Source organism: Phyllosticta capitalensis, assembly GCF_038381095.1.
Source record: "Phyllosticta capitalensis strain CBS 128856 chromosome Unknown BKA78scaffold_10, whole genome shotgun sequence".
In the NCBI taxonomy this organism is placed as follows: Eukaryota; Fungi; Ascomycota; class Dothideomycetes; order Botryosphaeriales; family Phyllostictaceae; genus Phyllosticta; species Phyllosticta capitalensis.
The window spans coordinates 852,814-878,273 of record NW_027117448.1 but is presented as its reverse complement, the minus strand read 5'-3'; the positions used below and the strand labels follow the sequence as shown (position 1 = coordinate 878,273).

Below are 25,460 nucleotides of genomic sequence, written 5' to 3'. Positions count from 1 at the left end.
GCGGAGATGCCGAACATGCCGAAATGCGCCGCCGGCTGCCGCGCGGTCGGCATGATATCACCGCTTGATGCCGCGAGAACCGCAACCCTGGCCGCAGCGATGTGATGTTAAACTCAATAGGTTCTCGTCCGGTGTCGCACGCATTTGACAAGTCAAAGTCGGTCGATGCAGTTGTGTTGTCTCAAAGTGCGGGGCATACGCAGGGGCAGACTGCCGATTCTGTCATGTCCACTACTCCCAACTCCGACCTGGAATATTCTCCAGAAGCCTTACCTGTTATTCACTTCGACGGCGACGGATTCCGGTCAGACGGTTTGTATGAGGAGAGAGATGGCACCTTCCAGCTCATAGACAAACGACGCGCTGCGAGATCCAAGGTGTTGGCCAATCCATAGCTAACTCGAGTTTCACAGTGACAATGCGAGAAGCGAGTCAATGCAACGTCCGGGGCAAAAAGATGGCAAGTTGCGACTCCAAGGCAACTGGTTCATCATTGGAGGGCCACAGTGCTGGTCACAGCCGCGTCATCAGGCCTGCAGCTGTTCCATCTTGGATGATTGGACTGAAATCGCTTTTTCCCTCGTCGGCCACGCCTTGAAGGTTGTCCAGCGAAATATTTGCAGCAAGTTCGAGCTGTGGTGGTCGCGGTGAAAGCAAGCCTTCGTGGTTTGTGATGGGAATCTCAAAGGGCGGATGCTATTGATCAGTGTTGCAGAGTTGTTGCCAAGGTGTTTTGAGGGGCACAGCAAGCAGAGAGTCGTCGCGGAGTTGTGGAGACTGGAGACTGGAGACGAACAACAAAAGACGTCGAAGAACAACACAACCAAAACAGCAAGGCTGATGTCATGACCAACGGGCGGCGCACCAAAAACTGCCCAACTGGGAAAGCCAAGCGGGACAACAGTCTTGGCTGCTGTCAGGGTCTGGATGGGCCGCGGCGATGAACCCATGGCTCTGGTGAAGGGAACAACTGACAGCTCCCTTGGTTTCCCTTGATTTTTGTTTGAGTCCTGACAATGGACGAAGGGTTTTACTGGCAAAATGTGACTGTGAGGTGCGAGAGCGAAGGAGCTCCCGTCGCTTCGACGGCAACCGGCAGTAGACCCGGCGATAACGATAAGCAATGGATCGGCGTCAAATCTTCCCCTGGAGCTCTGGCCGCGCGTAAGCGCCCACCAGCCACGACGACGACGACGATGGAGAAGTGTTGGCCATTGAAGAAGAGAGAAAAGACAATTATTGAACGGGCGAGCGCAAAAAGACGACGCTGCGCACAGCTGCATCGTCAGGGAAGACAAAGTTGCAGGATGACTTGGAGCGGGTGAAACGGCTGGGTTGTCCGTCGTTGTCGGGTTCGAGGTGGTTGGTCGTTGGCGTCCGCTGGCATCCTCTGCCATCCGTGACACGCGGCTGTTTCACGTGATGATGACCAAGTGCCCTGTCCAGCCCGAGGGGCTGAGCACTTGAAGAACAAACTAAACTCTACCTCTTTGTCCCGTCTCTCAGACATCTCCTTAGCCTCACTCTCAATCCTGTCCTCCACGAAATTCTTCTCTTCAATCAACACATTGATCCGCCCATTCTCACCTCTCCCGTATCTGGCGCACATCATGAAGTCTCACATGCTTGGCCTCAGCGCCGCCCTCGCCCTCTCCGGGCCTTCCGCCGCATTCCTGTTGCCCTCCACCGCTGACGGCATCGCTGGAACCGTACCCGACCGCGAATTCAGCCTCGTGGACCCTACCTCCCAACTTTTGACGCTGGACTGTGCCGATTGTCCTTTTGCCCGCTCCCTCGATGAAGATCTTGTCTGGGTACATGGCATCGAGAACTCGCTGGTAAGCTCAGGCCGCAATACACATGTACGACATGGCTAATGCTCACGCCACTTGCACAGCTCCTCAACTTTTCTGTTGTCGACGACCACGCTGTCGAACTCAACGGCGTCCAACTCTACCCTCCTACATTCGACACCCTCCCACAACCTATTCCAGTCTATCAAGTCCAGGCCGACGTCCCGTTGACCGACATTCGCGCCAATATCAACAAGTACACCAACAAGGCACTTCGAATTTCCAGCTATGCTCTCGAAATCGACCCCTCCGTCACCGCTTCCTCCGGCAATGAGCTGGTCCCCATGACCCTGCAGTTGTCTTCTCTCGAGGCTCAGCACATTGATGTCCCAGCCCTGTCCATCAAGCTGATGAAGCACCCCGAGGGTCAGGTCTCGATCCTGCCTATCACGACGGCCGCTCCCATTGGAGAGTCGACTCCTCAGGCCAATGACAAGGAGTGCAAGAATTGGCCTGTCCTTTGCAAGTGGCGGTCGATCATTGCGGACCGTATCCAGAGCATGAAGGGCCAGATGGGCAAGTTCAAGCCTGGCTGCATGAAGGGCCGTCCTCACGGCATGATGGTTCCCAAGCCCGGTCGCCCCCAGACTCCTCCCCCCGAGATGGAGTCCGACGACGAGCGTCCTCCCCACCGCTCTGGCAGCAACGAGCCTTTCCACGGACCCCACGGCATCATGCGCCACCACCGTCACGGACCTCTGGCCCGCTTCATCCACCTCGTCAGCCGTATCATGGTTCCCATCGTCATTGGCATTGCCTTTGGCGCTCTTACCTATGCCACCGGTTGGCTGGTCGGCAGCCTCATGGCCTTTGTCTGGCTCAAGTTCAACCGTCGCAGCGGATATGAGTCAGTTGCTCTTGACGAGGAGGAAGCTGCCACCAAGGACGGCGTTCCGGAGGAGGCTCCTCCAGTTTACCAGGAGAAGGAGGTTGTTGCTGAGGAGCAGGAGCAGGAGCAGAGGCAGTAAGCGGATAGACAACCGCTTGATTTCTTCGTCGTGGATCCCAAGCCATTGCCAGATCCATCCCCAATAGTCCAACAGGTTACGGGCAGCCAAGAAGCCCAGAGGAGGCAGGCGTTTCATGGAGTTTACGAAGCTTGGTTTGGGTTGATTGTTTGACCAAATGTTCTTTCTGTTCTAGCGTTTGTTTTGACGTACGCTCGCTCCTCGTAGATGTTTCCTCCAAAATCATTTCTACATGTCCTAGGTTGCTTTCAACGGAATGGATCTTGCAACACTCATCGAGAATGCCCATGCATGCCACGTGAATCGTCAAAAGCAAGTCTCGTCGCTATTCTATCCAGAGTTGAACCAACCAGCTGTCCTCATCGCGCACTCCTCGTCCGTCTGACAACGATCAACAGAGCCTCCCCGCATTTCCCTTGTCGCCAAGCATTCACTCCCTTATCAAGCGGCGGCCTTTAATCTTAGCAGCCCTGCGAGACATGGACAACAATAGAAACACCCGACCCTGCCGAAAGCCTAAAACATATGCCGGACGACCATCTTGCTTGTGCTCGCTCTGGTCGCTGTTGTGTGTAAGAAGAAGCGCCGTCGCCACGCTGACGGGCTCTGCATCGCCTGCGGACGAGACTCGTTCGTGCGAGGCTGAATGATGGACGACATGGGATGGGATGGCGCGAAAAGCTGAGCGTCGGCGCTGGCCGTGGTCGTCCAGGTGGCATGGTTCTTGCAAGGACTGTGGTATTGACTTTCATGTGTCCGGTAAATTAACTTGAGCTCGACAAAAGCTTCCCTTTCGAGCTGATTTAGGCAGCTTATGCTCACTCGCTCATTTGCCTGGCATTGCACCGCGGCGGCAGCGTACATTGTGTTACAACAGCGTCCCCAACGGTCCGAAGCTCTGGATTTTGAATGCTGTGCAGCTTGAGTGCTGGAAGCTCATTGTCGATCGCTCGCGACCGGCTTTGGTCCTTGTGGTGTTCAACCATCTGCTGTAGCTCGTTGTCCACGCGTGTAGCTCGACGTTTTCAGCTCATCAGCTCCTGCTGTCAATGACATCTGCTGTCGACCTCTTCCCACCGCATCATAGAGCGACATCAGCCATCATCAATATCCGCCCCGCCCTCACTTCAGGCCCGCGAGCAGTCGATCAGCGAGCGCGCACGCGCCCAGCCTCGCCCTGTGGTTCCGGAGCGGCAGCGGGAAACGTCCGCCCCCACAGGCGCGCTAGCGGATCCTGCGCTTGGCGCAACGCAGGGGCTACCCTGGCCTAGCGGCTCTTTTTCAACGTCAGGTCGTCAAGACCGAGACGTCTGCTGGCTGTGACCACCCCGACGTTGGGTTCGTGGGTATTTTGGCGGGCTTGAAGGGTGTCGAAGGTGGAGACGATGGCGTATGGGTGGGAGGGCGCTCGATCGTGCGTGGGTCGTCGTCTCGTGCGGCTTTGGCTGGTCGACAGTTTGGACGATGGAGGAGGGACTCGATGAGAGGTGAGTATGGGGTCGCTTTACGCTGCTGGCGGCTCGAGGTAAGTCTTTCTTTCGTATGACCGTCAAGTCGATGATTGCTTTGGTTTGGACGTCATGCTTGCGATGAAGAGATGGCACTGTTTCGTCAACGCGGGACTACTTGCCAGTCGGCCGGCAGCGTGCCCATCGGACTGGTAGGAATTAAAGATTGCCTTCTCTTTCATACTCTTCGTCATTTGATCTTTCCGTTCATGTCTCATTTCCATGGACTTTGCCCGGACACATGCTGTCAAAGTTGGTGTTGCAACTAGTATGAGAAGGGATTGCGCGAGGACATGAGCAAGGAAGGGTGCCGTTTCAATCAATTGCTTTCATTATTGTCAGTCATCGTTCTCTGAATGCGATCTTTCTCTTATCTTGGTGGAAGAACTTGCTGCTTTGGTGCATCAGCACGTGGTATTCCTTTGTCCTGTCCATTCGCGTGGTCAACACCAAAACGGGCTATCATGGCCTTTGTCTGTCCCATCCCAAGCCTACTCGAGCTTCACAGGGCCGCACAGTGAATCTTCTGCTGCCAAGGCCACTAGCTGGTGAATAGTGGCTGGTTGTGAACGGACATTCACTTCACACTGCGGCACTAGTGGAGCGTAGCCAACCAGAGGGCCGCATTTGGGGCTGCTGGCCCTTCTGTGGAGCTCCAGATGGGAGGAAGCGTAGGTTGAGCACAGACCGCTTGCGCAGTAGATGTCTTTCACGACAAAGGATTCCCTCTCTTCCTTTCTTCCTTTCTTCTTCACACCACCATTCACCTCCTGCTGCTCCGAGTCTCTCTTTGTTAGACCAGCAGCTATGGCGCCATGCTTGCCAAAGGGCGGGAACGCCCGCATTGTGAATGGCTCCATTCCCGGCCTCTCCCTCCTCTACGGTGGTTCCGCCAAAACCACCGTTCCGACCTCCACCATCTCCTCTTCCTCCTCCACTCCCACCACCACCGCACCGCCCTGCTCCTCCGGTCTCTCGCGACCGTGGCACATCCCGCCACCACCACCCGCCGGCGCCCCCGTCAACCGTTTCTCCCCCTTTGGCTCGGCTCCGGCCACCTTCTGCGCGCCACCACCGCGCAACGCCTTCCCCGTCGCCCGCCCCGTCCCTCCGCCCGCTCCCACCGAGCCTCCTCCCGTCCGCGCCCCCGAAAGCCGTGACATTGAGCTCACGGACTTTTACGACGAGTAAGTTTCTTCAAGTGACATGAACACTGTTGAGACCTGAAGCTAACCCGACGTAGCGACGAGCATCTCCCCGACGCCGAGGCCGCCAACCTCGACGTCAAACAGCTTCCCGACGCCGTCGAGGCCGCCAACCTCGACGACGAAGGTGACACCACCATCCCGGATTCTCCGGAGTAAGTCTCTCCAAATTGAACGATTCCATTGGAGACTCCAAGCTAATTCAAGCCAGTTTTTTCCTCTCCTCGCCCCCGCCCTCGACCGACGAGGGTTTCCTCTCTGACGCCCCGTCGCCTGTCCCGCCAAGGCAGGCCCGGTCCCCTCGCCGCCAGCGCCCGTCCCAGCGCCGACACCTGGCCGACATCAGGATCCGTCAAGCCAGACGTTTCCAAGACAAGATGTCGGACCGCAACCAATCCCCGCTCTCCACCGAGCCCACTGCCGCCTCTTCGGAGGTCCCCACCGGTAGTGACTTTGACCCATCGCGTCCTGCCCACCGTGGCACGCGTGGTGGTAAGAAGAACAGGCTCAGGTTGGAGAAGCAGAAGGTGAACGCCAGCCTGGCTGCCGAGGAAGCCGCGAGGTTTCAGAAGGAGTTGGAGGAGAAGGAAGAGAAGGAGAGGGAGATGGCGGACCTGAGAGCACAGGTCGCCAAGTTTGAAGAGGAGGACCGCGCCCGCCGCCAGGAGTTCGCCAACCTGGAGTCCCGGCTTGAGGAGGAGAGGAAGAGGGCTGAAGAAGCCACCCGCGGCCGCGACGAAGCCCAGGGTAAAGCTGCGGAGCTCACCGTACAGCTGCAGGCCGCTGTCGACGCCGACGAGTCGACCAAGGCCGAGCTGGTCCGCGTCCAGGACGAGCTCCGCACTGCCCAGGGTGTAGTCAAGGCCCGGGACGAGCAGATCGCGCTGCAACAAGCGCACTTCGACAAGACGTCGCGCGTCCACGCGCACGAGATCAGCAAGAGGGACCAAGACAACACCGGTCTCTCGCGCCAGGTTGACACCCTCAAGGGTCACCTGGCAGAGACCGTCAGCACCCTCGAGCGTGTGCGGGACGAGGCGGCCGGGCAGGAAGAACTTGTCGAGCTCGCCAGGAAGAACGAGAAGACGGCGCAGGAGGAGCTCGCCGACCAGCGCCAGGTCGCCGCCGACGCCCAAGCCGTTCACGAGAGTGAGCTCGCAGCGCAGCGCCAGCATGCCGCCAACGCCGAGGCCACCATCCGCAGCGACCTTTCTGCGCAATTTCAGCGCGACCTGGCCAAGCAGAGCAAGGCCCTGAAGGACGAAGCCTCCAAGCAGGAGCGCACCACGCAGGACCTCGAGATCGCCAACAAGACTGCCGACGATCTGAAGCAACAGCTCGACCACGCCAATGGCGAGCTTGAAACAGCCCAGCGCCAAGTTGCCGACCTGGAGAAGCAGCTTGCCACCTCTCAGGCCGCCGAGCAGACCCTTAAGAAGAAGAACCACGACCTCGAAGCCGACCTCGACGCCCTCACTGCCCAGTTTGCCGGCCTCTCGATTTCTTCTAACACCAAGGAAGCCACCCTCCAGAAGAAGAACGACGACCTTCAGCGTGAACTCGACGAGCTCACTGCTCAGTTCGACGCCTTCAAGATCAGCACCGTCACCACGCCACCGGCCGTCGCTCCTCCACGTCGCAACTCGTTCCCTTCGCAAGCTCGCCCAGTCTTGCAAAGCTCTGCTCCACCGGCTCCTGTCCTGCCTCCATCTTCTTCCTTCGTTCCAAAGCCGCTCACCTCTCCTTCGGATGGCTCGCGCAAGCACGCCTCCACTCAGACTGAAGTCTCGACGCCACCTACTACCTCGACTGCTGTCCAGACCAGTCCTCTGGATGAAGATGCCCCTACCTCTCCTCCTCAGGCTTCGAGCTTGCCTCGCACCGTTTACACGGCTCCTCAGTTGCAGTCGTCCACCTCACAGACTGCCGCCTCATCGCCACCTTCGGTCCCAGTGTCCTCATCTTCCACGCTGGACCCAGCCTCGATTCCTTTGCCAGCTTCGCCTACCACTTCGCTAGCTGACACCGCACCGCCTACAAGTCCTGCCTCCGCCGCAGGCCCTCAGATTGCTCGTCGTCACAAGACAATCTCCACGCAAGCTTCAGGCTTGCACACCACGTCTCCGACGGCTCCAGACTCGCAGTCCTCCTCTTCTTTCGTCTCGCCCCCGTACAAGGTCATCCTTCAACAGCCTTGGACTCCGCCATCGCCACGACGCCGTTCGGCTGCATTTTTGCGCACCACTCCGCCATCATCTCCATCTTATGCAGCTGCGCTTCCATTCAGGACTGCTCCCGCCGACCTTCCATTCGCTGCAGCTGCTTCCGCCAATTCTTCATCATCATCGTCTGATGCAGCAGCGCTCGCCGGACCTTCATCATCAGCCGCTGCTCCCGCCGACTCATCATCATCGTCTGATGCAACTGCGCCCGCCCAATCGTCATCTGCTGCTTTGCCAGCTGGCTCGCCAGGCCAGGCCCTTCTGGACCGGATCGAAGAAGGACGCATTACGATGGATGCCGCCTTTGCCGCATTGGATGAACGGCATGCTGCACTTGAACAACAGCTCGCTGCCGCCAGACCTCTCAGCGTCGGTGATGTTGCCTCAAATATTGGCAACTCCATTGCCAGCTTGCCGCGGGCTATTTGCAGCTCCATTGCCAGCTTCTTCCATCACTACGTCTTCACCATTCCTCCCCGACGCTACATCCCGGCGTGGCTCATGATGCTACCCTACTTCTTCATGGTCATGTTTATGTCGATCACCACCGCTTACGAGGAGATTCGCTGGCACAATGCCAATGACATCCACATGGGATTCAACTTCTTCCCGGTCATCGCATCCGTTTCTGCCTTTTGGCAGTCATTGTGGTGGCCTTACTTCTTACTTCTACGGTGCTGGTCTAATTAAAGACCTGGCACCTCCCGCGGCTGCGTTTGCTTTCGAATTTGCGCCTCTCCATCTAGCCGACCACTTTCTTTCGACGTTTTTCCCGACAATCCTCCCACCATGATTCTTACTCGTTGTCATCCGCAGCAGTAACTGAACCACCCTAGTCGCCATCTCGACCTGCCTCGCGGCGGTCTGGACAGAGCGTTAGGGTTGGGCATGTGGTTACGTGCAGCAGCGACTTGTTCGAATCTTCTGAGGGTCAAACGTCGACCAGGCTCGCGCATTTTTCGTCCCAGCACACACCGACAGCCGCAGACGCGTGTTCCACCGCCTTCATTCCCGGATTTGCACCTGTTTCCCAGTCATTGATTCGACCGCTTTACCCACTTCATTCCGTCTCTTCTCGTCCCGGTAGCCTCGTCTGGTTCCAGCTCGTTGCCTCCATCCGCTTGCAGATTCTGGACCATCATTACTCCGTACGCATTTCAGCTGTCTTCGCCTGCCCGCATCATTGGGACTGTGGCGAGGGCAGCGAATGAAATTGCGTAGGAGCAACAGTTTCTGGCAGCACTTCGAGCAAGCGAACCTCGGCCACCGATGACCCTCTTTTTCACGAGTTTGAGCGGACGCCACGGCGATCGATGCCCCTCCAGCAAGTCCTTTTCCGGAACACGAACTTTTTTTTCTTGAGAACGATGCACACTTCTTTTCGCCTTTTGCATGGACCCTCTTTTTGTCTTGCGTCCTCCGTCCTCCAGGACGCGCGATTGCATCTTACGGCCTCGTCATCGGTTTCTTCTCACGACCTCCGACCTCCAGGACGCGCGAACTTTTCTCACGGTCTCGTCATCCGATTTCTCTTCCGTCCTCCGACACCCAGGACGTCGAATTTCATTCTACTGGCCATACCGTACCAACGGATGGTTTCAGCAGGGTTTGAGCGAAGTCTCCCCTGGGACGACCACGGCTTTGCCGGGCGTTCGCTGGCCGTACCGCATAGCGGACGGTTGCAGCAGGGTTTGGGCAACTGTAAGACGACCACTCGAGTAACGGTTTGGCAGCCGTAAAAGAGGGCGCATGGTTCCACCCTTTCGATCTCACATCACTTTTGGACACTTGTCGCTGGCCAGACCTTACGGATGGTTACAGCAGGGTTGAAGCTTTGTCTCCCCTTTGATCACGTCCGGGAAATCCTTTGGGCAACGGCGCTCGGTGGCTCGTGGGGAGCTGCCTTGTTGCTTGCGTTTATTGGATCGGTTCGTTTTCATCAGTACCAGCGAGTAGATCTTGCGTCGGAGTGCGGGTGGCGCCGCCTTCGAGGGACTCTCGACTGTGTCTTTATTTTCCCTTTGGTGAGTGTAACTTGGTCGCCTGGCAAGCTTCCTCGTCCGCCGCCATCGGTTGATCCATTCCCGTTGGACAGAGATGCGTTCCGCTTCGGTTTTTCTTTTTTATTTTCCCTTTGGCAGAGAGCAACTTGGTCGCCTTGGCAGCTTCTAGGTCCGCCGTCATCGGTTGATCCCATTCCCTTTGGCAGAGAGCAACTTGGTCGCCTTGGCAGCTTCCATGTCCGCCGCCATCGGTCGATTTCCTTTGGACAGTGACACGTTCCGCATCGGATTACCAGTACCAGCGAGACGATCTTGCGTCGGAGTGCGGGTGGTGCCGCCTTCGAGGGACACTCGACTGAGTCTTTTTTTCATTCCCTTTGGCAGAGAGCAACTTGGTCGCATTGGCAGCTTCCAGGTCCGCCGCCATCGGTTGATTTTGCAGTATCAGCGGCACACACAGTCCAGCAAGCACGTCGTCAGTCACAGAAGCAGCAGCAGTCACAGCAGTCACAGTCACAGTCATTGAGCACCCTCTCATCACCTCCTCGGACACGCTTTTGTGGTGGAAGCCTCTGTCCCTTACTCTCAGCTCTGACTTTCCGCACGCGATCTCCCATCTCTCTCTCTCCATCTCGCGATGCTACCTCTCGACGACAACTCCCTGACTGCACTGCACGCTCCTCTCTACGACTTGCGTCCTTTTTCTCGACTGGCACGTGCCCAGCAGCTCCGGCAGCATGCATACGACGACCGTCCATCCTCTTGCATGCGAGCGACACACACCCTGATCACTCCCGGGCTCTCTTTTTTATCCATGGACTTTTCGTGCCAAACGGGCTTAGCGGCCGGAATGGTACACCCCCTTTTCGCCAAACGGACTTAGCGGTCGGGATGGCGAGTGTTTCTGCTCTTACCTCTGGCGCCAAACGGACTTAGCGGTCGGGATGGCCATTATGCGGAGGAAGGGTTTATTGTGTGCGTTTTACGGGATTGCGGTGGAGTTTTCTTACGGAGTTTTTGAGGTTCTTTTTTTTTTTTTTTTTTTTTGCTTTTTCGTTCACGGGAGTCGATGAATCTCGACGTCGGGCCCTGCGGGAATTGTCCGACCGTTGTTGCCCGGTTATGTAGCCTTTGTTTTTTGCGAATACCCCCCAATTTCTGATTTTCTTGAAAAGCCAAAAAACACGAGGTCTTGAGGACTACCAGTGACTTTGATGTGATGTGATGGCGTGAAATGGCAGAGTAGAGCAGTGCTGCTGCTGCTGCTGCTGCAGGACACATATGCTTCACGATGATGATGATGATGATGACAGCACTTACAAAAACCAAACCCATCAAATTCTCTCAAAACTCATCCCCCCCCACCGTCGTCGCAAAAGACCAGCTCAAATCCCCAACCATGGTGCCGCCCCTGAAATCCCCGTCTCCTCGACCTCATCACATGACGTCCGTTTCGGGCGGAGGACCCTTGGGTCGAGCAGCACTCGCACTTCTCCCCCTTTTCCTGGTCTGCCTCCCTTTCCTTACACAGGTCATGTGACGGCCGCTTTGGGCCGAGGACCATTAGGCGATTTCGGTGCTCGAGGCAGAATTGTGGAGGGAAAGAAAGCGTGGAGGTGGTCGGGCGACGCTGCCGCTGGCTCTGTCGTGAAGTCAAGGCCGCTGCGCTTCACTTGAGTTGCTGGACGGCATTGTGGGCTCGTTTTTTTCTTCTTCTTGCACATATGAGCCGTGGCGGCGTCGACTCTTTCAATGTCCCCCCGTCAACACCAAATTCGCCAAAGAGCGATTGATTGCCCGCATACGACCTCGTTCCGACCACCTGCGCATCCGAGCAGATGATGGATAGACACGCACACAGATCACATGTTTGCAAAGTCAATATGAGGCAGAGAAAAGGGCACGCAGATCATGAGTGGAAAAAAGTCTTTTCGATTATCAAGTAGCAATAGAGATGGATGGGGTGGATGCAATGTGATCCAGTGGTATCAAGTCAGACCCATCGCGCCCATGCACAACGAACGCCCTGCGCGGCGCAAAGAGCGCGCGCGCCAGCCAGCCAGCCAGCCAGCCATATCCTCCCGCCGTGTCGATATCCTCCATGCTCCTCCTATCGGCGTATTCACATGTAGATCACCTCGCTCACTCCTCACGCCTCAGACCTCGCTCTTGCCCTCGGAGGGAAGGAGGCGGGCCTCCCTCCTCGCGCGGAAAAACGCAACGGTGCCGTAGATGGCGGTCGAGGTCCACAGCAAGAGGCCGGTGAGGTCGACCCAGACGCTGTTCTTCATGCGCTGGACGCCGGCGTCGCCCTCGGGGTTCTCGCCAATGTACATCTTGCCGAAGATGCCGAAGAGGACCAGCCAGAGGAGCCATAGCGTCCAGTCCCAGGCGAAGAGGGTGGCGCTCTTGAACAACGGGATCGTGTAGATGCACACGGTGAGAGCCGACAGCCCGCCCGTCGTCACGGCAAACACCCACTTGGAGTCGGCGTAGGCGTGCGCCTGCTGCGCCGCGTGCAGGTCGCGCCCGTAGAGCCCGCACACCGTCAGCCCGATGACGAATTGCAGCAGCCGCGTGAAGATGCGCAGGTACAGGCCGAAGGCGCTGCCGCCGTTCGCCGGCGTCGGCATCCTGCTGCCCAGGTTGAGCATGGTCGAGTGGTTGTACGAGTGGTGGTAAGGGTACGAGTCGGTGGTGTGGGCGGGGGCGGGAGCCGTGGGGTGTTGGTGGAGAGTGCTTGGGAAAGCGTGGTCGTGTTGGACGTAGTGTTCTTGGGTTGCTTGGTCAAAGTGCTTTTGCTGCTGGCGCTTGTTGTACGCCTTTTTGCCCTGCTTAAAGGCGAATTTGAGGACAGGTTTGGCGAGGACTGTTGCCATGTGGTCAGTCGCCGGCGACCTAGAGTGAAAGAGTGTTGGTGATTTGCAAAAATACAGCTTTTGGGGTCGGGGTACTTCGAGCGCGCTCTTGGTGGTGCTGGGGAGTGGAGACTTACTTGGATAGAAAGTTTGAGAGTGGTGAAGTTGAACCTTGTCAAAAGGTGAATGTGCGGTTGAGTTGATAATGGGATTGTCGTGCGTCGAGGTTGGGCGCGCTATTTATCAAAGGTCGCGCGCGAGTGGGAGTCGAGGTAGACAATGTGATTGTGAAGGAGGATCAAAGCGGGGTGAAGCAAAAATGGAAGCGGCGAACAAAGAAAGTGTGAAAGAATTATTTCTTTATTACCGTGGTGGGCGTGGTGGAGGGGCAGGTCAACTGCCGGGAAGAATGACGGACGGGGTGGATGGATGGAACGGATGGTGGCAGGTATCGCGGGCACGAGGGTGATTTATAGCGGCTCGCACAAGGCCACGAAGGCACTGGCGGACGAGGTCGCGAAGTCGGCGATGGAAGGTGTGCAGAGCATTCCTGAAACTGGCCTCCTCAAAGTTGGACGTGGGAATGTTGGCGGCGGCGGCAAAAGAGACAGACCCTTGCACCCGCGCCCTCACGTCATGGCCCCGTCGATTGGCTGCCATCAACACCACGGCTCTCAACTGCTGCTGCCCATGCAAAAATCGTGTCGAAACATGTCGCCTTGTCGCAAACAATCGTGTTTCGTATGAGCCATTGGCTGTCGCTGTGCGCCTCTGCCTGCCGCTCCGTACGCGCGCGGTTCCTTCGCCCGTCGGCGCATCGCCGTGCTACCCTCGCCAGGTCCCGACTCTATTCCCGGCTCTGGCGATTGCGCCGCGACTCCTCAATTTAGTAGATGAATTTTGTAGAACGCCTTCAGACGCTCCTCTCTGTTTCGAATGCTGCTGTCCTTCTGCATCAATTCAAGAAGCCTCGTGTTGCATTGCGACCGCTTCATCAGCGTTCCGTGCTCCTCCATCACGTCTTGGACCGCTTTTCTTGACTCGATGCTCGCCCACCATCTCCGCACGTTGGGAAACTGCTCGAAAATGATGCCAGAATAGTGCGCCGTGTTGACCCAACAAAAGCATGAAATGTCGGCCATGGTGTATTTGCCGCCATCAGGTCCGACCAGGTATTTTCGGTCCGTCAGTAGCGCGTCGAGTTTGCTGTAGAGTTGCTCCGCCTGCTGGACAGGATTCTGCCCTGGCTGTGCTTCATCAGAACCCCCTCTGTAAAAATCGATAGCCTGCATCTGCTTCTCGAAGAGATGGAGGCGCTCCCAGGCCAGCCACGTCTCGACCTCTGCTGCCTTTTTGCGGTCGCTGAACGAGAAGCGGTTCTCCGGGTCCATGAGATGCTGCACGCTTGCCATGAGACTGGCATGCCGCAACTGCTCATGGGGCACGTTCGACACACCGCCACCCATGGCCGAAAGCTCGACTCGAATGGCTTTGCTGTACCCAATGGCGATGGGAAACTCATACAGGAACTTGTCGGCGTCACCTCTTCGTTTTTCGAGCGTACGCAGCCGCGCTGCACCTTTTCTCCTGGATTTGACCTTCTGTTCCAACTCATGCAGCAACTTGTCGGCGTCACCTCCTCGTTTTTCGAGCCCACGCAGCCGCGCTGCACCTTTTCTCCTGGATTTGACCTTCTGTTCCTGAACCCCTGCCGTGGGCTGCGCCAGCCTGGCCTGCATCTCGGACACGATGGGCTTGACCATGTCGACGAACTGCGCCTTTCCGTAACTCTGTCCTAGCTCTTCAAGTAGAATTAGAACTTGGGATATCCGGGGTCGCTGCCAGTCCAGGCCCAAGTCTGCTGCGTGTTTTGTCCGTTGTGCCATGTCGGCGCAGAGCCTTTGGGCTGGCCCCAGCAGACGAGGTAGCGTGCGAGCAAACATATCCCACGTTCAGAGAGACGGAAAAGCTGCGGAGTCAAAAAGTTTCGTGGCGTGGACAGATGGATGCGATGAAAGTCGTTGGTAGGCCCGAGCGCCATGTCTAGTGCGGAATTGCAGACAAGTGGCCGCGTCTTTTCGCTCTGTCGATCAAACACGGCCTTTGGCAGGAACTCATGGCCGCTCACAGACATCTCTCGTGCCATCTTTCTCCTTTAATCAAAAGATCACTGCAAGCTTTGAATGATGCACTCGAATGTAATCGCGATTCAATACAGATGCCGGTCCATAGATTTCCACAAATATATACACGAAAAGCAACACGCCCTCCCCGCCTCAGTAGAGATATTCATTAGGAACATAAAGTGGCATCGAGTCCTCCCACATGCTATCCGTAAGCATGGTCTTATTCGTGCCATCGGCATTCATGCTCATAATCTGGCCGTACGGCTGGAAAGTGTCGTCGTAGACGGCGCACTCCTCGCGGAAGCCGTACATGCCGCTGTTGTACAGGATGCGGCCGTCATGGGACCAGACGGCGTGGGCGTCGTTTGCGCCGCTGGACGTGAGGATGCGCAGGTCGGTGCCGTTGGGGCGGATGGTGCACACGTCAAAGTTGGTCGCGTTGGTCTTGCGCGTGAAGACGATGTGCTCGCCGTCCGGAGACCAGTACGGCAGGTTGTCCGTGGCGTTGGTCAGGTAGCGCATGCTCTTGTCCGTCAGGTCGATGACGCGGAGCCCGAAGCGCACGCCCCACTCGCGGAAGACGATGTAGCGCCCGTCGGCAGAGTAGCTGGGGAAGCCCGAGTGTACCGTGCCGTCGGTGAGGGCTTCGTAGTAGGAGCCGTTGGCCGTCGTCCGGAAAACACGAGCTTTTTGCGTTGAGCGCTCTTGGAACCACGCGCCCAGGCCAAAGGAAATCCATTCGCCATCGGGCGACCAGGAGGGTTGGAAGGCACCAGCGAGACCTTGAACGACGAGCGAGGCATTGACTTCGCCGGTGGTGTATGTATCGAACGCGAGGAACATGTTTTGTCCGTCTGGGTCCATGGTCACGACCGACGAGTTACCAAGTTGCTTCTGCGTGATGGCAAGGCGCCCCTGGTTCGAGAGTTGAGGGAAGACGTCGGTGAAGCGGTATTCATAGTCGCCGTCCCAGCTGTACAACTTCTTCTCCATGGGGCGGTTCGGCGTGAAGCTGGTCACCTCGTACACTACCTGCTTGCCGTCGGGGGACCACGAAGGCGAGCGCATAGATGTCTTCTTGAACGGTGTAGCGCCCGAGGTGTAGTTGAGACCCTCATCGTCACCAGCCTTGATGAGGTAGCCAATGTTGTCGTCAGATATCCACTGCGGGAACATCCTCAGACCCGAGCCAGAAGTGTGCTCGATGCGGTCTCCAGTGGAGAAGCCAACAGAGACGATCTGTGCATCAACAGTGTTGACATCCTCTGGGCGATGGGCACCCCAGGTATTCTCCCTAGTGATTTCGTAGTAGACAACACGCTCGCCATCGGGGGACCAGTTCGGCGAGCCAAGAGAGTATCCAGACTTGGTTGCCAACTGACGAAAGTCGCTGCCGTCGGGACGAATAACGTAGACGGACAGTTCCTGCGTGTGCTCCCAACCCGTGCCATTGCCGTGACCAATCCACTGCGTGTTGCGGTCCGAAGAAAAGGCAATCCACTGACCATCCGGCGACCATGCAGGACGGAAGTGGCCGTCGGGCGACCATGACTCGCCTGTGGTCTCAGGGGTGTTGGTCAGGTTGCGCGCTTCTCCTGTGGCAAGATCCATGACCCAGATGTTGGACCGGTATCCGTTGGCTGTCGAGACATATGCAAGCTGTTTCCCATCGGGCGAAATCACTCCCGCATCCTCAAAAGATGGCGTAGCAATGAGCTTCTCCAGTCCGGTGCCATTTGTTCTCACGCGGTAAATGTCCGAGTTGCCGTCGCCACTGCGCTCGCTGGTGAAGGTGATCCACTGGCCGTCCGGCGAGAAGTGGGCGTGGTAGTCGTATGTGGTCGAGCTGTTTCCGAACAACTTCCGTGCATTGCTGCCATCTGCGTTTGCAATCCAAAGTGTCGAGACACTTGGGGCAATTCGGTTCATGAAGAAGACTCCTGTTGGACGAAGTTAGCCCCTGATCAAGCTGACGGTCAAGAAAAGCAATTCGTACCCTTCTTGCCCTCAGCGGGCAAACCACGCGAAGAATGGACATTGAACCGCGAGTTGAACTGGTTCGACAGGTCCATGTGGTTCAGACGTTGAGGAGCAGCAAGGGCTGTGCCTACGCCGAGGCCGAACAGAGAGACGAACGACAGCCTCATGTTTGATTTTTCTTTCCCCAGGACAAACACAACAAATCTGACGCCGTGAAGACGCAGGAAACGAAGGAAGAAGAATGAGAATTTTCAACTGATAGAATGGAAGATGCCATTTGGTGCTGTTTATATCCGGGTTACGGATTCTATCAAAGGCCTCGCTCGCCTCGGGAACCCGTACGTGGAGGCATGAGAATCTTTTGCCAACTCGGTGCCACCCACGCCGGAGAGCTTTTGCGAATAAAACGGTGCCTGGAGTCAGCGTCCTCGGTCTTTGTATGGGAGGAGCGAAGTAGAGGACTGAAATATCGCTCGGAGATCTATATGATGCTCGGAGTTAGCATCATCATCAACGCTTGGTCCCCCATCTGGTTCATTTTAAAGCTTGGCACCACGGCCTCGAGACCTCAAAAGGCAGGTTGACGGTGCAAGCTTCGCTAAGCACTGCCTTGGCGTTGATGCAGATGCAGATGGAAGGGACGGCACGGTGGACATTTCGCAGTAAACGACCGAACGAATCATGAGCTGTGGATTTGTGCGAGGTTCAGGCGAATCCTTGGTGTTGAGAGGGCGAAGTCGGCCACACCTGAAAGGCGCCTCGCCTCTCGAAAAGCAGGGGACCCTGGCGCCAGAGGCCTCGACTCAGCTGCACAAGGAGGCCTCAACCCTGAGATAACCAGAGTCTACCTGGACGTCAATCTGGACGGTATTTTGGACTGACATGGCCTAATAACTTGAAGAGGTGGCTGGATTGGTTTCCTGTGTCTGTGGTAATCCTGGTATTGTCGGAATCAATTGGAAATGCTCTGGGTAGTCATAGATGATAGAAGCTCGTCAGTCGATGTTGAAGCTATCCTTTGAGAACCATCCCCGGATCTTTTAAGCATCTTTTTAAGCATGCGGTTCCGCCGAGTTTGAAGGATCGAATGTCTCAGTTCTCAAGCCTCCAGAGCACGGTCAAGATAGCGGAAGGACCCTCTTGTTTTCCAGAAATCGAGTCTCTATTCGCTAGTGTCATGGATACAGCGCGAGCAAAGGGCGACTCCACTCGGGCAAGCAATTTGTGACACTCTGTCGACCACAACTGGCATTAAAGCATCACGCCACTTGCAAGACCACTGAGAAAACAGTCAGCAAAACAAGTCTACTTTCCTCATTTCAAAGCCTCACTGTTTTCATCCAAATTCAACACTTCCAGAGACCATTGACGTTGTAGCGAAGCAACCCTCTCCAATGCAGTTGAATTTAGATTTCGACCTAGCCCTGTCAGCCAGCAGCAACCGAAGCCACCTACGTTCGTCAGCGTCGGGTGCTATCCGTCCTCGTGTCCGCTTAGGTCCCCCAGGTCGTCTTCTGCAACAGCGCCACGCTTACGAATCTACGCTGTACTCCGCCTCCACTGCCACGAATCTGGGGAACGTGGAGCCGTAGCGTGGGTTGTTGGTCGCCAGTCAACCCGTTCGTTTGCAAGAAGGGACCGAGAGTGCAACCGTAGGACGACAATGGACAACTTTCAGAGGAGAAGCTGGCGTGGCTCGGCAACGTGTTGCCGGCTGGAGCCTTGGGCTCGTAGCAGGCCAGTTGACAGTTGACAAGAAGAGTCGACCTCAAACTCGACCTCGCGCTCGGTCTCAGCAGCTGAATGGGACCCAAATTTGGACGAGACGACCACGCTCCCAAACCACGGGAAGCAGACGCAGGAACGACGTAGATCTTCGTCAAAAAAGGCCAGGAGACCCTGAGACAAACAATGACAAGAACACATGGCCGACAAGAAGAATCGAAGGAGAGCGTCAGCGCACAAGAACAACAGAGTCGACGGCAACGAATAATCCCCAGCGGGGAAGAGGGCGGCGGGGCGGGACCGTTCCGCCCACCAACAAAGCGACGTCAGCCATCGGATGTCGGATCTAAGCCGCCCCGCGATTTTGATGATTGTAAATCCGACACTTGCTTGCTCCAAAATACACTACGAAGAGCCTGAGAAAAGATGACAAAGAATTCGGTGTTGGCGGTAGTCATTGAACACCGACAGCGATTGATATAAGCAAAGAAGATGCGCTGAGAGGACGCCGGCGTTTCCAGCATCCGTCTCCGTCTCCGTATCCGTACCTGCAGCCACGATTCCGCCATTGTACGATCAAGATTGGCTATTCGACGCTGTTCAGGAGCATTCCATCACGCAAGCTGTAGCGCTTCTTTCACGATAGCTCTCTCGAAAGGGAAGGTTTCAGGACAGACATGGCCGCCCCACCGCAAGCAGTGCTTAGGAAAGCCTTACCAATGCTGTCGTCGCGCATCGGGGGAGCAGCAGGTCCCGCACGGTGGTGGACACCTCGATCGCAGACGTACAAAAGCTGCTGCTTCGGCGCTTTTGGAGGCAGTCGTCATCCAACCTTCTCTCCAGCTTCCTGCCCCTCCACCGTGATACCCCGCGCTTCATTCACCACCTCCGCCGCAACCATGTCCGCCAACAAGAGCTTCATCGACGCCGTCCAGGACCGCCGCACCTACTATGCGCTCAACAAGACCGCCCCCGTCTCCGATGACCGCATCGTCGAGCTCGTCAACCAGACCGTCCTCTCGGTTCCCTCGTCCTTCAACAGCCAGAGCACCCGCGTCGTCGTCCTGCTCAAGGCCGAGCACGAGAAGTTCTGGGACTCGGTCAAGGAGGTCCTGAAGCCCCAGGTCCCCGCTGAAGCCTTTGCTGCCACCGAGCAGAAGCTCAACGGCTTCAAGGCCGGCTACGGAACCGTAAGTCTGTCACTTCTCTAATCAATTGACCCAAACTGACATTTCCTTTCCCCCAGATCCTCTTCTACGAGGACCCCAAGCCCGTCCAGGAGCTGCAGCAAAAGTTCGCCCTCTACGCCCAGCACTTCCCCACCTGGAGCGAGCACACGAGCGCCATGCACCAGTTTGCGCTGTGGGCCGGCCTCGAGGCCGAGGGCTTCGGCGCCAACCTCCAGCACTACAACCCCGTCATCGACCAAAAGGCCTCGACCGAGTGGAACATCCCCGCCGACTGGGCCCTGCGCGCCCAGCTCGTCTTTGGCGGCCGCGCCGGCGAGCCCGGCCCCAAGACCCAGAAGCCCCTCGAGGAGCGCGTCTTTGTCCACGGCAAATAAGCGTGCATTGTCTTTGAAAGCGTTGGCGTTGAGGTTGCACAAGAGAATATATATGGTTTAGCCATTGGGATAGACAAGATTTACACATGACGTCTCATGACGAAGAATTGACTTTTGGAGGATATGTGCTTTTGACTAGAGGTCTCTACAACGAATAAGAAAATATAGATTCATATGCTTTGGTTCGTCCATGGTCGTGATATTTATGCATCATCTACAGCTTTTGCCCATCAACAGGCACCTCGACCACCTGGTCAATGCCTTGGTATGGGGGGATATCAAGGCCGTACTTTTCCGCCACGCTCGCGCTCAAAAACCTAGACCACCATCAGCATTTCGAATCAACCACACAGGAGCCAGGGGAGCAGCATACCGACCACCCAAAAAGTGCCTTCCCCTAAAATGCTTCACCAGCGGCTTCGGCGCCGTCAAGCTAATGAGCGCACCAGGCATAAAGCCCTTCCCCGGCCCATCGCTCGGCGGACCACTCTCAATGTCCCAACTCGAGGGGGCGTCGACGGCCAGGATGGGCACCTTGGTGTCGCGGAGGGCCTCGATGACCTTGGGGAAGGGCTCGCGCACCTCGCCCGAGAAGCTGAAGCCGAAGATGGCGTCCACCACCAGGTCGGAGGCGCCCAGCGCGGCGTCGAAGTCGCTGGTGAAGGGAACGGAGAGGTCCTCGAGTTGCTTGCGCAGGCGCGCGTACAGCTCGTTTTTGGATTGCTTGGGGGAGTAGACGGTTGGTTCGTAGCCGTAGTGGTGAAGGTGCCGCGCTGCGACGAGGCCGTCGCCGCCTGAGAGAGCGGTGCGTGAGTGGTGTGCTTCAATTACGTGCAGCTGGTATTGGGCGTGCGCGTACCGTTGTTTCCAGGCCCGCAGGCGACGAGGATGCGTTTGCCTTTTGAAATTGGGTGCAGTTTGTAGACTCAATACTATTCTCAGCTCTCATGATCGCATCAAGAGGGTGAAGGCGGTTGCACACCAGCTTGGGATACAGAGAGACCAGCGAGCTCCATAAGTTGGTCAATGGAGAAGGCGCCGGAGCTCATGAGCTCCTTGTCAAGCTCGGCGGCGTTTTTCGCGGAAAGAGTCTATGTTCATGTTGTTAGCAGGAAGTTCATGAAGTCGACGAGGATTGAGAACACCTTCAATGCCATCATGAGCTTGGTCGCAGTCTTGAACATGAGATCTGGTGGGGGAGAGAGAGTGGTTCGTCCAGTTGAAAGCTCCCGTCCCGTCAAGCTCGACCCAAAACCCATTACATCACCAGCACCTTACCACCACGCTCCGCCTACCCGACGGCACGGCGCCGAGCGGGCGGACACGCAGCTCCGTCCCCGACTCCCGCCTGTGCACGTCCATCAAACGAACCAGACGACCTCGAATCGCCGCAACGACCTCCGCGGGCGACCTAGGTGTACGGCAGTCCAACTTGCGCCAAACTCCACCTCCCAACACCACCGCCATGGTTCTCAAGATCCGGCTCGCGCGCTTCGGCAAGCGCCATCAGCCCATCTACAACATTGTGGTCGCGCACGCGCGGTACGAAGCAGTCCTGCACCTTTCCCGCAATCCCAAAAAGTTGATTTACCACGAGCGAGCAGATGCTGACGGACAATGAATGGCACAGGACCGCGCGCAACAGCAAGCCGCTCGAAGTCCTCGGTACGGCACCTGTCCACGCAACCCCTTTTCCGCATTGAGCTGTGGCCATCGTCTCGCGACTCGACCCAGCGCAGACCACCTTCGTCCACCCACCACCACACCAATCCGAACTGCCGACTGACAGAGCTCATGAACAGGGACGTACGACCCAATCCCCAAGACGCCCAAGCCCGGCGACGCCGAGACGCGCGCCTTCAAGGACATCAAGCTGGACCGGATGCGGGCGCAGTACTGGCTGGGCGTGGGCGCGCAGCCGACCGACACCATGTGGCGGTTACTCTCAATGGTACATCCTACACCCTCCAGCCCCACCTCAAGCCCACCATGCGCCTACTCAAATCGCTCGTTCGTTGCGAAATGGGGGGTGGCCGATTCCATGTCCCAACAGACTGACTGACACGGCGCGAAACCACAGGTCGGCATCCTCGAGCCGCGCTACCGCATCCAAGAAATCGCCGAGAGCGCCAGAGACAAGGAGATGCGCGAGAAGGCCGAGGCGCGCAAGCAGGAGCGCGTCGAGATGGAGAAGAAGAAGCAGGAGGAGGAGGAAATCACGCCCTATGTCAAGTGGGATGAGCATGGCCCGATGGCGTCTTGAATGCAAGAGTTTTTGAATGTGTGGTGCTGGTGTCTGTGTCTCTTTGCTTGTGGTGTGAGAGGGATGGATGGGATGACGGGGAGAAGGGGCTGGTGATTGTGGAATCAAGAGCTCAAGTGGGCGCGGAAAGGTGGTTGCGCATTGGACATGGCGTTCAGGTTGGGGGAAAACTACTACTACGTCGATTCAATCCAGATCAGACTCGAATTTACTGAGCATCTGAGCTCGTGTATAATGAATCAAAGCCAAAAACCAAAACACGGCATTCTAGCCTCCTCGCATTGAACTTGTCGTGTTTGGCATGGCGATAAGAATTGACATATCTACAACCTCAAGACACAATGTTATGACTCCTTTCGAGATCTGATTCTCCCTCGACATCTGGTTCTCGACATTCAATTTTATTCGTCCATTCAATCAGCCATCCCATCTGTTTCCATTCTATGTATACCAGCCGAATGTATATATACTCGAGTCGAAAAAAAAAAAAAACCAAAACCCTCGATAGGGAGAACCCCCCACCAACGCAAAACGCCAAATCACGCACCGGCCAAAGACGACGACACCTCGAACGACCAACGCTGCGACAACAGAGAAGCAAGTGCAAGCCGGAAAAGAGAAAGAGCATGACCCAGCCAAGAACAGAAAAGTCGAAAGCAAGGATACATCATCTGCCAGTCTCGAGTGTGATCGTCTCATGTGATTCCTCCGTGGATGTCTTACCAAGGGACTCGGGAGCGGTCGATAGGTTCCCCTGCTTCTATTCCAGGCACGAGAGGGTCTGGAAGCGTCAGGCGTGGGGTGGAGTTGGACTCGGGCCACTCGCGTCCAAACGGCGCCGCTTGGCTGCTTGGTGGTCTGATGGCGTGTGGGTGGCGGACAAACAGACAAGAAAAATGCAAGAAGCTTGAAAGAAAATAGCAAAGGTAACTCGAAGGAAAATTGGAAAACGAAGAGAGAAAAAGCGAAAGCAACAAAAGCAGTCTTTCTTATCCAGAAACTAGGTAGTCTAAAGGTATAAAAAAAAGCACTCAATGCGCCGCAATCAAAAACGTGTTTGTCGCCAAGCAGACCACCATGACGACCAAGCCGTATATGGCGAGGGCGGCCGCCAGACGCCGCAGCAAGCCCCTCCGCCACTGCCGCGTGCGCCGCGTCATACTGCCCACGCTGCGCTCCAGGAACCCGCTGCCAGCCAAGGCGCCGTCCTCGTGGTGGCCGTCGGCACCTGCCCCGCTACTGCTGCTGCTGCTTCCGCTGCCCGTGCGGTGCGGCGCGTCGTCGTAGTCGTCGTACGCTTCCTCGTCGTCTTCGTCTTTGAGCAGGCGTTGGTGGTGGGGTGAATCGGGGGAGGAGATCTTATAATAGAAAATGCCGGGCAGGATGAAGCTGATGGCGGTGGAGCCTGTGGAGCCGACGTAGGCGAGCACCTTTTCGAGGGATGACACAGTCATGGCGACAACGTAGCTGAAGACGATGATGACGGTGGTGATGACGGCGAAGCGCAGCTCGCTCATAGGCTCGGCCTTTGGCGGTTGCAGGGGCGAGCTTCCAACGCCGCCATTGCTCGGTTTCGGGGTCCCGAGAAGCGGCGCGGAGAGGTGCTGGTTGTTGCGAGAAGGCGAGGGCGATGCGTTACGCGTGCTTGACTTGCGGATAGGTCTCCAGGAAATGACGGCATCGACAGAGGCGCGGCAAGGGTGGACTTGGAGCGGGTAGGAGAACATGACGAGAATGACAATGGCAAGACGGCCAATTGTCGACGATGCCGAAGGCTCATACATGGACACAATGTTGCCGGTTACGTGGTCGCCGTAGGAGAGGTAGCCGGTGATTCCAACAAGGATGTAGAGAACGCAGGCCATGCCGATGCTGGCGCCAACAACAGCCGTCGTGCGGAAGTGGGAGTTGTCAAAGATTTCGTTGAGAATGGAGAACATCTGAGAAAATTAGAAACTGCAATATGTGGACTCAAAATACTCACGTTTTGATGGCACGTGTAGGCAAAAACAATGACTGGAAATACTGAGAGGGCCGCAACGGGTCCACTCCAGGCTACGACCCGAATGTCCCCACGTTCGTCCATGGTGTCTCCTTTGATAAAGTGTGCCAGAACCAATATCACCAGGTAGCTGATAGAAATAAGGGCTATGATGCTGGTGTATTTGAGCGAATCGATGCGGCGGAGGTACGAGAGTGGGATGACAATCAGCCTTGTCAAACGTTAGCTACAACTTCGACACAACCACGTCTCTCAACTCACATGAAAGCCGTGATCCAAAACTGGCGATCAATAAGGAAGCCGGGCACACTGCCTTCGCTGAATCCCTTGACAACGCCTGGCATCAAGTCCCCGATGATGATCAAATAGCTGACTCCCACGCCAAAACATTTTATCGCAATCGCGGCATCGAATACGACGGCAGCATTTGGGTAGGTGATTTTGGATAGCGCGGCGAACGAGGAGGATCCGCGGTCGAGGTATTTGGCGCATCGAGTTTGAAGATATAGTCCAAAGCCAGCGGTCAAGCCGGCCCATACGATGACGATGACGCCGAGCAAGATTCCCATTTGCGAGAGGGCATGAGGCATGGCCAAAAGGCCAGCGCCGAGAACTGCGAGGGCTCAGCATCAGCACTCGTTTTTTATCCAAGTATACGGCAACGGAAGAGCTCACTGGTGTTGACCAAGTTGATGACGCTGCTGACCCACGACGCTTGACCGACGAAGCCAACATCTTTTCCACCGCGACGGCCACTGTTGGGCTGGTGGTTAGCGAGACTGGTTTGCGCTTCACGAAAGGGTCTACGAACCGTCGGCCTCTAAAGGACGCGGCGCTGGCAGGTCTTGCCTCGTGGTCGGAGGGGTCCGCGCCTATGGCGGAGTAATGCGCAGTGACAGCCATGACGGCGAGGTGGTTGCTCGGGGGCGCTGAGCTGAGGCTGGAGAAGACAGACGGGCTGAGTACCGTGGATGACTCTGGAACGGGCGGCAGCGAGCGTCGCAGGCCTCACTATCGACTCATCAAGGAGTGACAAGAGTGAGAGTGGGCTGTGTGCCTGCAATCAAGTGAAGGACCTCTTGTCGGCACGCATCGAACTTATCAGTGGGTATGATGTGCAGACTTGCTGCTCTCGCGTGCGTGCGCAGGTGCGGAGATGGCGGCAGGCCACCCCCGTCTGCCG

At 56.7% G+C, this 25,460-nt stretch overlaps 12 protein-coding genes across 12 annotated transcripts; 5 read left to right on the top strand and 7 right to left on the bottom strand.

Annotated features, from left to right (window-relative positions):
- Positions 1-30: 30 nt before the first annotated feature.
- BKA78DRAFT_323464 (uncharacterized protein) lies at positions 31-1,438 on the bottom strand. Its single transcript, XM_066889209.1, has one exon. The coding sequence runs from the start codon at positions 1,395-1,397 to the stop codon at positions 528-530; it is 870 nt and encodes a 289-aa protein (XP_066740490.1). The 5' UTR covers positions 1,398-1,438; the 3' UTR covers positions 31-527.
- A 172-nt stretch (positions 1,439-1,610) lies between these two features.
- BKA78DRAFT_356027 (uncharacterized protein) lies at positions 1,611-2,821 on the top strand (the record flags this gene model as incomplete). The annotated part of the gene is made up of 2 exons (XM_066892005.1): positions 1,611-1,838; positions 1,898-2,821. 2 exons carry the CDS (start codon positions 1,611-1,613, stop codon positions 2,819-2,821), a joined length of 1,152 nt encoding a protein of 383 aa, XP_066740489.1.
- A 2,315-nt stretch (positions 2,822-5,136) lies between these two features.
- Positions 5,137-8,589, top strand: BKA78DRAFT_360727 (uncharacterized protein; the record flags this gene model as incomplete). The annotated part of the gene is made up of 3 exons (XM_066892423.1): positions 5,137-5,516; positions 5,573-5,689; positions 5,746-8,589. The coding sequence occupies 3 exons, from the start codon at positions 5,137-5,139 to the stop codon at positions 8,444-8,446; spliced, it is 3,198 nt and encodes a 1,065-aa protein (XP_066740488.1). The 3' UTR covers positions 8,447-8,589.
- Positions 8,590-9,803: 1,214 nt separating this feature from the next.
- Positions 9,804-10,708, bottom strand: BKA78DRAFT_323460 (uncharacterized protein). Its single transcript, XM_066889208.1, has 2 exons — positions 10,144-10,708; positions 9,804-9,897 (listed from the first exon to the last, which is right to left on the bottom strand). Exon 1 carries the CDS (start codon positions 10,515-10,517, stop codon positions 10,236-10,238), a length of 282 nt encoding a protein of 93 aa, XP_066740487.1. The 5' UTR covers positions 10,518-10,708; the 3' UTR covers positions 9,804-9,897; positions 10,144-10,235.
- A 1,195-nt stretch (positions 10,709-11,903) lies between these two features.
- On the bottom strand, positions 11,904-12,890 carry BKA78DRAFT_30616 (uncharacterized protein). Its single transcript, XM_066887750.1, has 2 exons — positions 12,755-12,890; positions 11,904-12,657 (listed from the first exon to the last, which is right to left on the bottom strand). Exon 2 carries the CDS (start codon positions 12,636-12,638, stop codon positions 11,916-11,918), a length of 723 nt encoding a protein of 240 aa, XP_066740486.1. The 5' UTR covers positions 12,639-12,657; positions 12,755-12,890; the 3' UTR covers positions 11,904-11,915.
- Positions 12,891-13,498: 608 nt separating this feature from the next.
- On the bottom strand, positions 13,499-14,503 carry BKA78DRAFT_356024 (glutathione S-transferase; the record flags this gene model as incomplete). Its single annotated transcript, XM_066892004.1, has 1 exon — positions 13,499-14,503. One exon carries the CDS (start codon positions 14,501-14,503, stop codon positions 13,499-13,501), a length of 1,005 nt encoding a protein of 334 aa, XP_066740485.1.
- A 390-nt stretch (positions 14,504-14,893) lies between these two features.
- Positions 14,894-16,890, bottom strand: BKA78DRAFT_256865 (uncharacterized protein; the record flags this gene model as incomplete). The annotated part of the gene is made up of 2 exons (XM_066885131.1): positions 14,894-16,683; positions 16,740-16,890. 2 exons carry the CDS (start codon positions 16,888-16,890, stop codon positions 14,894-14,896), a joined length of 1,941 nt encoding a protein of 646 aa, XP_066740484.1.
- A 2,457-nt stretch (positions 16,891-19,347) lies between these two features.
- BKA78DRAFT_333282 (Nitroreductase-like protein) lies at positions 19,348-20,012 on the top strand (the record flags this gene model as incomplete). Its single annotated transcript, XM_066890069.1, has 2 exons — positions 19,348-19,638; positions 19,695-20,012. The coding sequence occupies 2 exons, from the start codon at positions 19,348-19,350 to the stop codon at positions 20,010-20,012; spliced, it is 609 nt and encodes a 202-aa protein (XP_066740483.1).
- Positions 20,013-20,136: 124 nt separating this feature from the next.
- On the bottom strand, positions 20,137-21,224 carry BKA78DRAFT_323452 (YjeF N-terminal domain-containing protein). The gene is made up of 5 exons (XM_066889207.1): positions 21,158-21,224; positions 20,995-21,103; positions 20,872-20,937; positions 20,386-20,806; positions 20,137-20,329 (listed from the first exon to the last, which is right to left on the bottom strand). The coding sequence occupies exons 1-5, from the start codon at positions 21,194-21,196 to the stop codon at positions 20,227-20,229; spliced, it is 738 nt and encodes a 245-aa protein (XP_066740482.1). The 5' UTR covers positions 21,197-21,224; the 3' UTR covers positions 20,137-20,226.
- Positions 21,225-21,477: 253 nt separating this feature from the next.
- BKA78DRAFT_226694 (ribosomal protein S16 domain-containing protein) lies at positions 21,478-22,146 on the top strand (the record flags this gene model as incomplete). The annotated part of the gene is made up of 4 exons (XM_066883695.1): positions 21,478-21,554; positions 21,643-21,677; positions 21,815-21,963; positions 22,093-22,146. Coding segments are annotated over 4 exons (315 nt in total), but the record flags the coding sequence as incomplete, so codon positions are not given.
- Positions 22,147-22,394: 248 nt separating this feature from the next.
- BKA78DRAFT_30491 (uncharacterized protein) lies at positions 22,395-23,246 on the top strand. Its single transcript, XM_066887662.1, has one exon. The coding sequence runs from the start codon at positions 22,719-22,721 to the stop codon at positions 23,184-23,186; it is 468 nt and encodes a 155-aa protein (XP_066740480.1). The 5' UTR covers positions 22,395-22,718; the 3' UTR covers positions 23,187-23,246.
- Positions 23,247-25,306, bottom strand: BKA78DRAFT_30490 (transmembrane amino acid transporter protein-domain-containing protein). Its single transcript, XM_066887659.1, has 5 exons — positions 25,089-25,306; positions 24,953-25,032; positions 24,539-24,890; positions 24,260-24,488; positions 23,247-24,215 (listed from the first exon to the last, which is right to left on the bottom strand). Exons 1-5 carry the CDS (start codon positions 25,178-25,180, stop codon positions 23,307-23,309), a joined length of 1,662 nt encoding a protein of 553 aa, XP_066740479.1. The 5' UTR covers positions 25,181-25,306; the 3' UTR covers positions 23,247-23,306.
- Positions 25,307-25,460: the final 154 nt, after the last annotated feature.

What these genes read in the sequence shown, in the direction of transcription:
- BKA78DRAFT_30490 (XM_066887659.1), bottom strand. Translation starts at nt 25,180, where the DNA reads ATGGCTGTCACTGCGCATTACTCCGCCATAGGCGCGGACCCCTCCGAC. An exon ending in CATCAACTTGGTCAACACCA is followed by an intron (nt 24,891 to 24,952) that starts GTGAGCTCTTCC and finishes GAGCCCTCGCAG; the next exon opens with TTCTCGGCGCTGGCCTTTTG. An exon ending in TTTTGGATCACGGCTTTCAT is followed by an intron (nt 24,489 to 24,538) that starts GTGAGTTGAGAG and finishes ACGTTTGACAAG; the next exon opens with GCTGATTGTCATCCCACTCT.
- BKA78DRAFT_323452 (XM_066889207.1), bottom strand. Translation starts at nt 21,196, where the DNA reads ATGTTCAAGACTGCGACCAAGCTCATGATGGCATTGAAG. An exon ending in AGCTCATGATGGCATTGAAG is followed by an intron (nt 21,104 to 21,157) that starts GTGTTCTCAATC and finishes ACATGAACATAG; the next exon opens with ACTCTTTCCGCGAAAAACGC. An exon ending in TCTCTCTGTATCCCAAGCTG is followed by an intron (nt 20,938 to 20,994) that starts GTGTGCAACCGC and finishes AATAGTATTGAG; the next exon opens with TCTACAAACTGCACCCAATT.
- BKA78DRAFT_323464 (XM_066889209.1), bottom strand. Translation starts at nt 1,397, where the DNA reads ATGGCAGAGGATGCCAGCGGACGCCAACGACCAACCACCTCGAACCCG.
- BKA78DRAFT_323460 (XM_066889208.1), bottom strand. Translation starts at nt 10,517, where the DNA reads ATGGACGGTCGTCGTATGCATGCTGCCGGAGCTGCTGGGCACGTGCCA.
- BKA78DRAFT_30616 (XM_066887750.1), bottom strand. Translation starts at nt 12,638, where the DNA reads ATGGCAACAGTCCTCGCCAAACCTGTCCTCAAATTCGCCTTTAAGCAG.
- BKA78DRAFT_30491 (XM_066887662.1), top strand. Translation starts at nt 22,719, where the DNA reads ATGTATACCAGCCGAATGTATATATACTCGAGTCGAAAAAAAAAAAAA.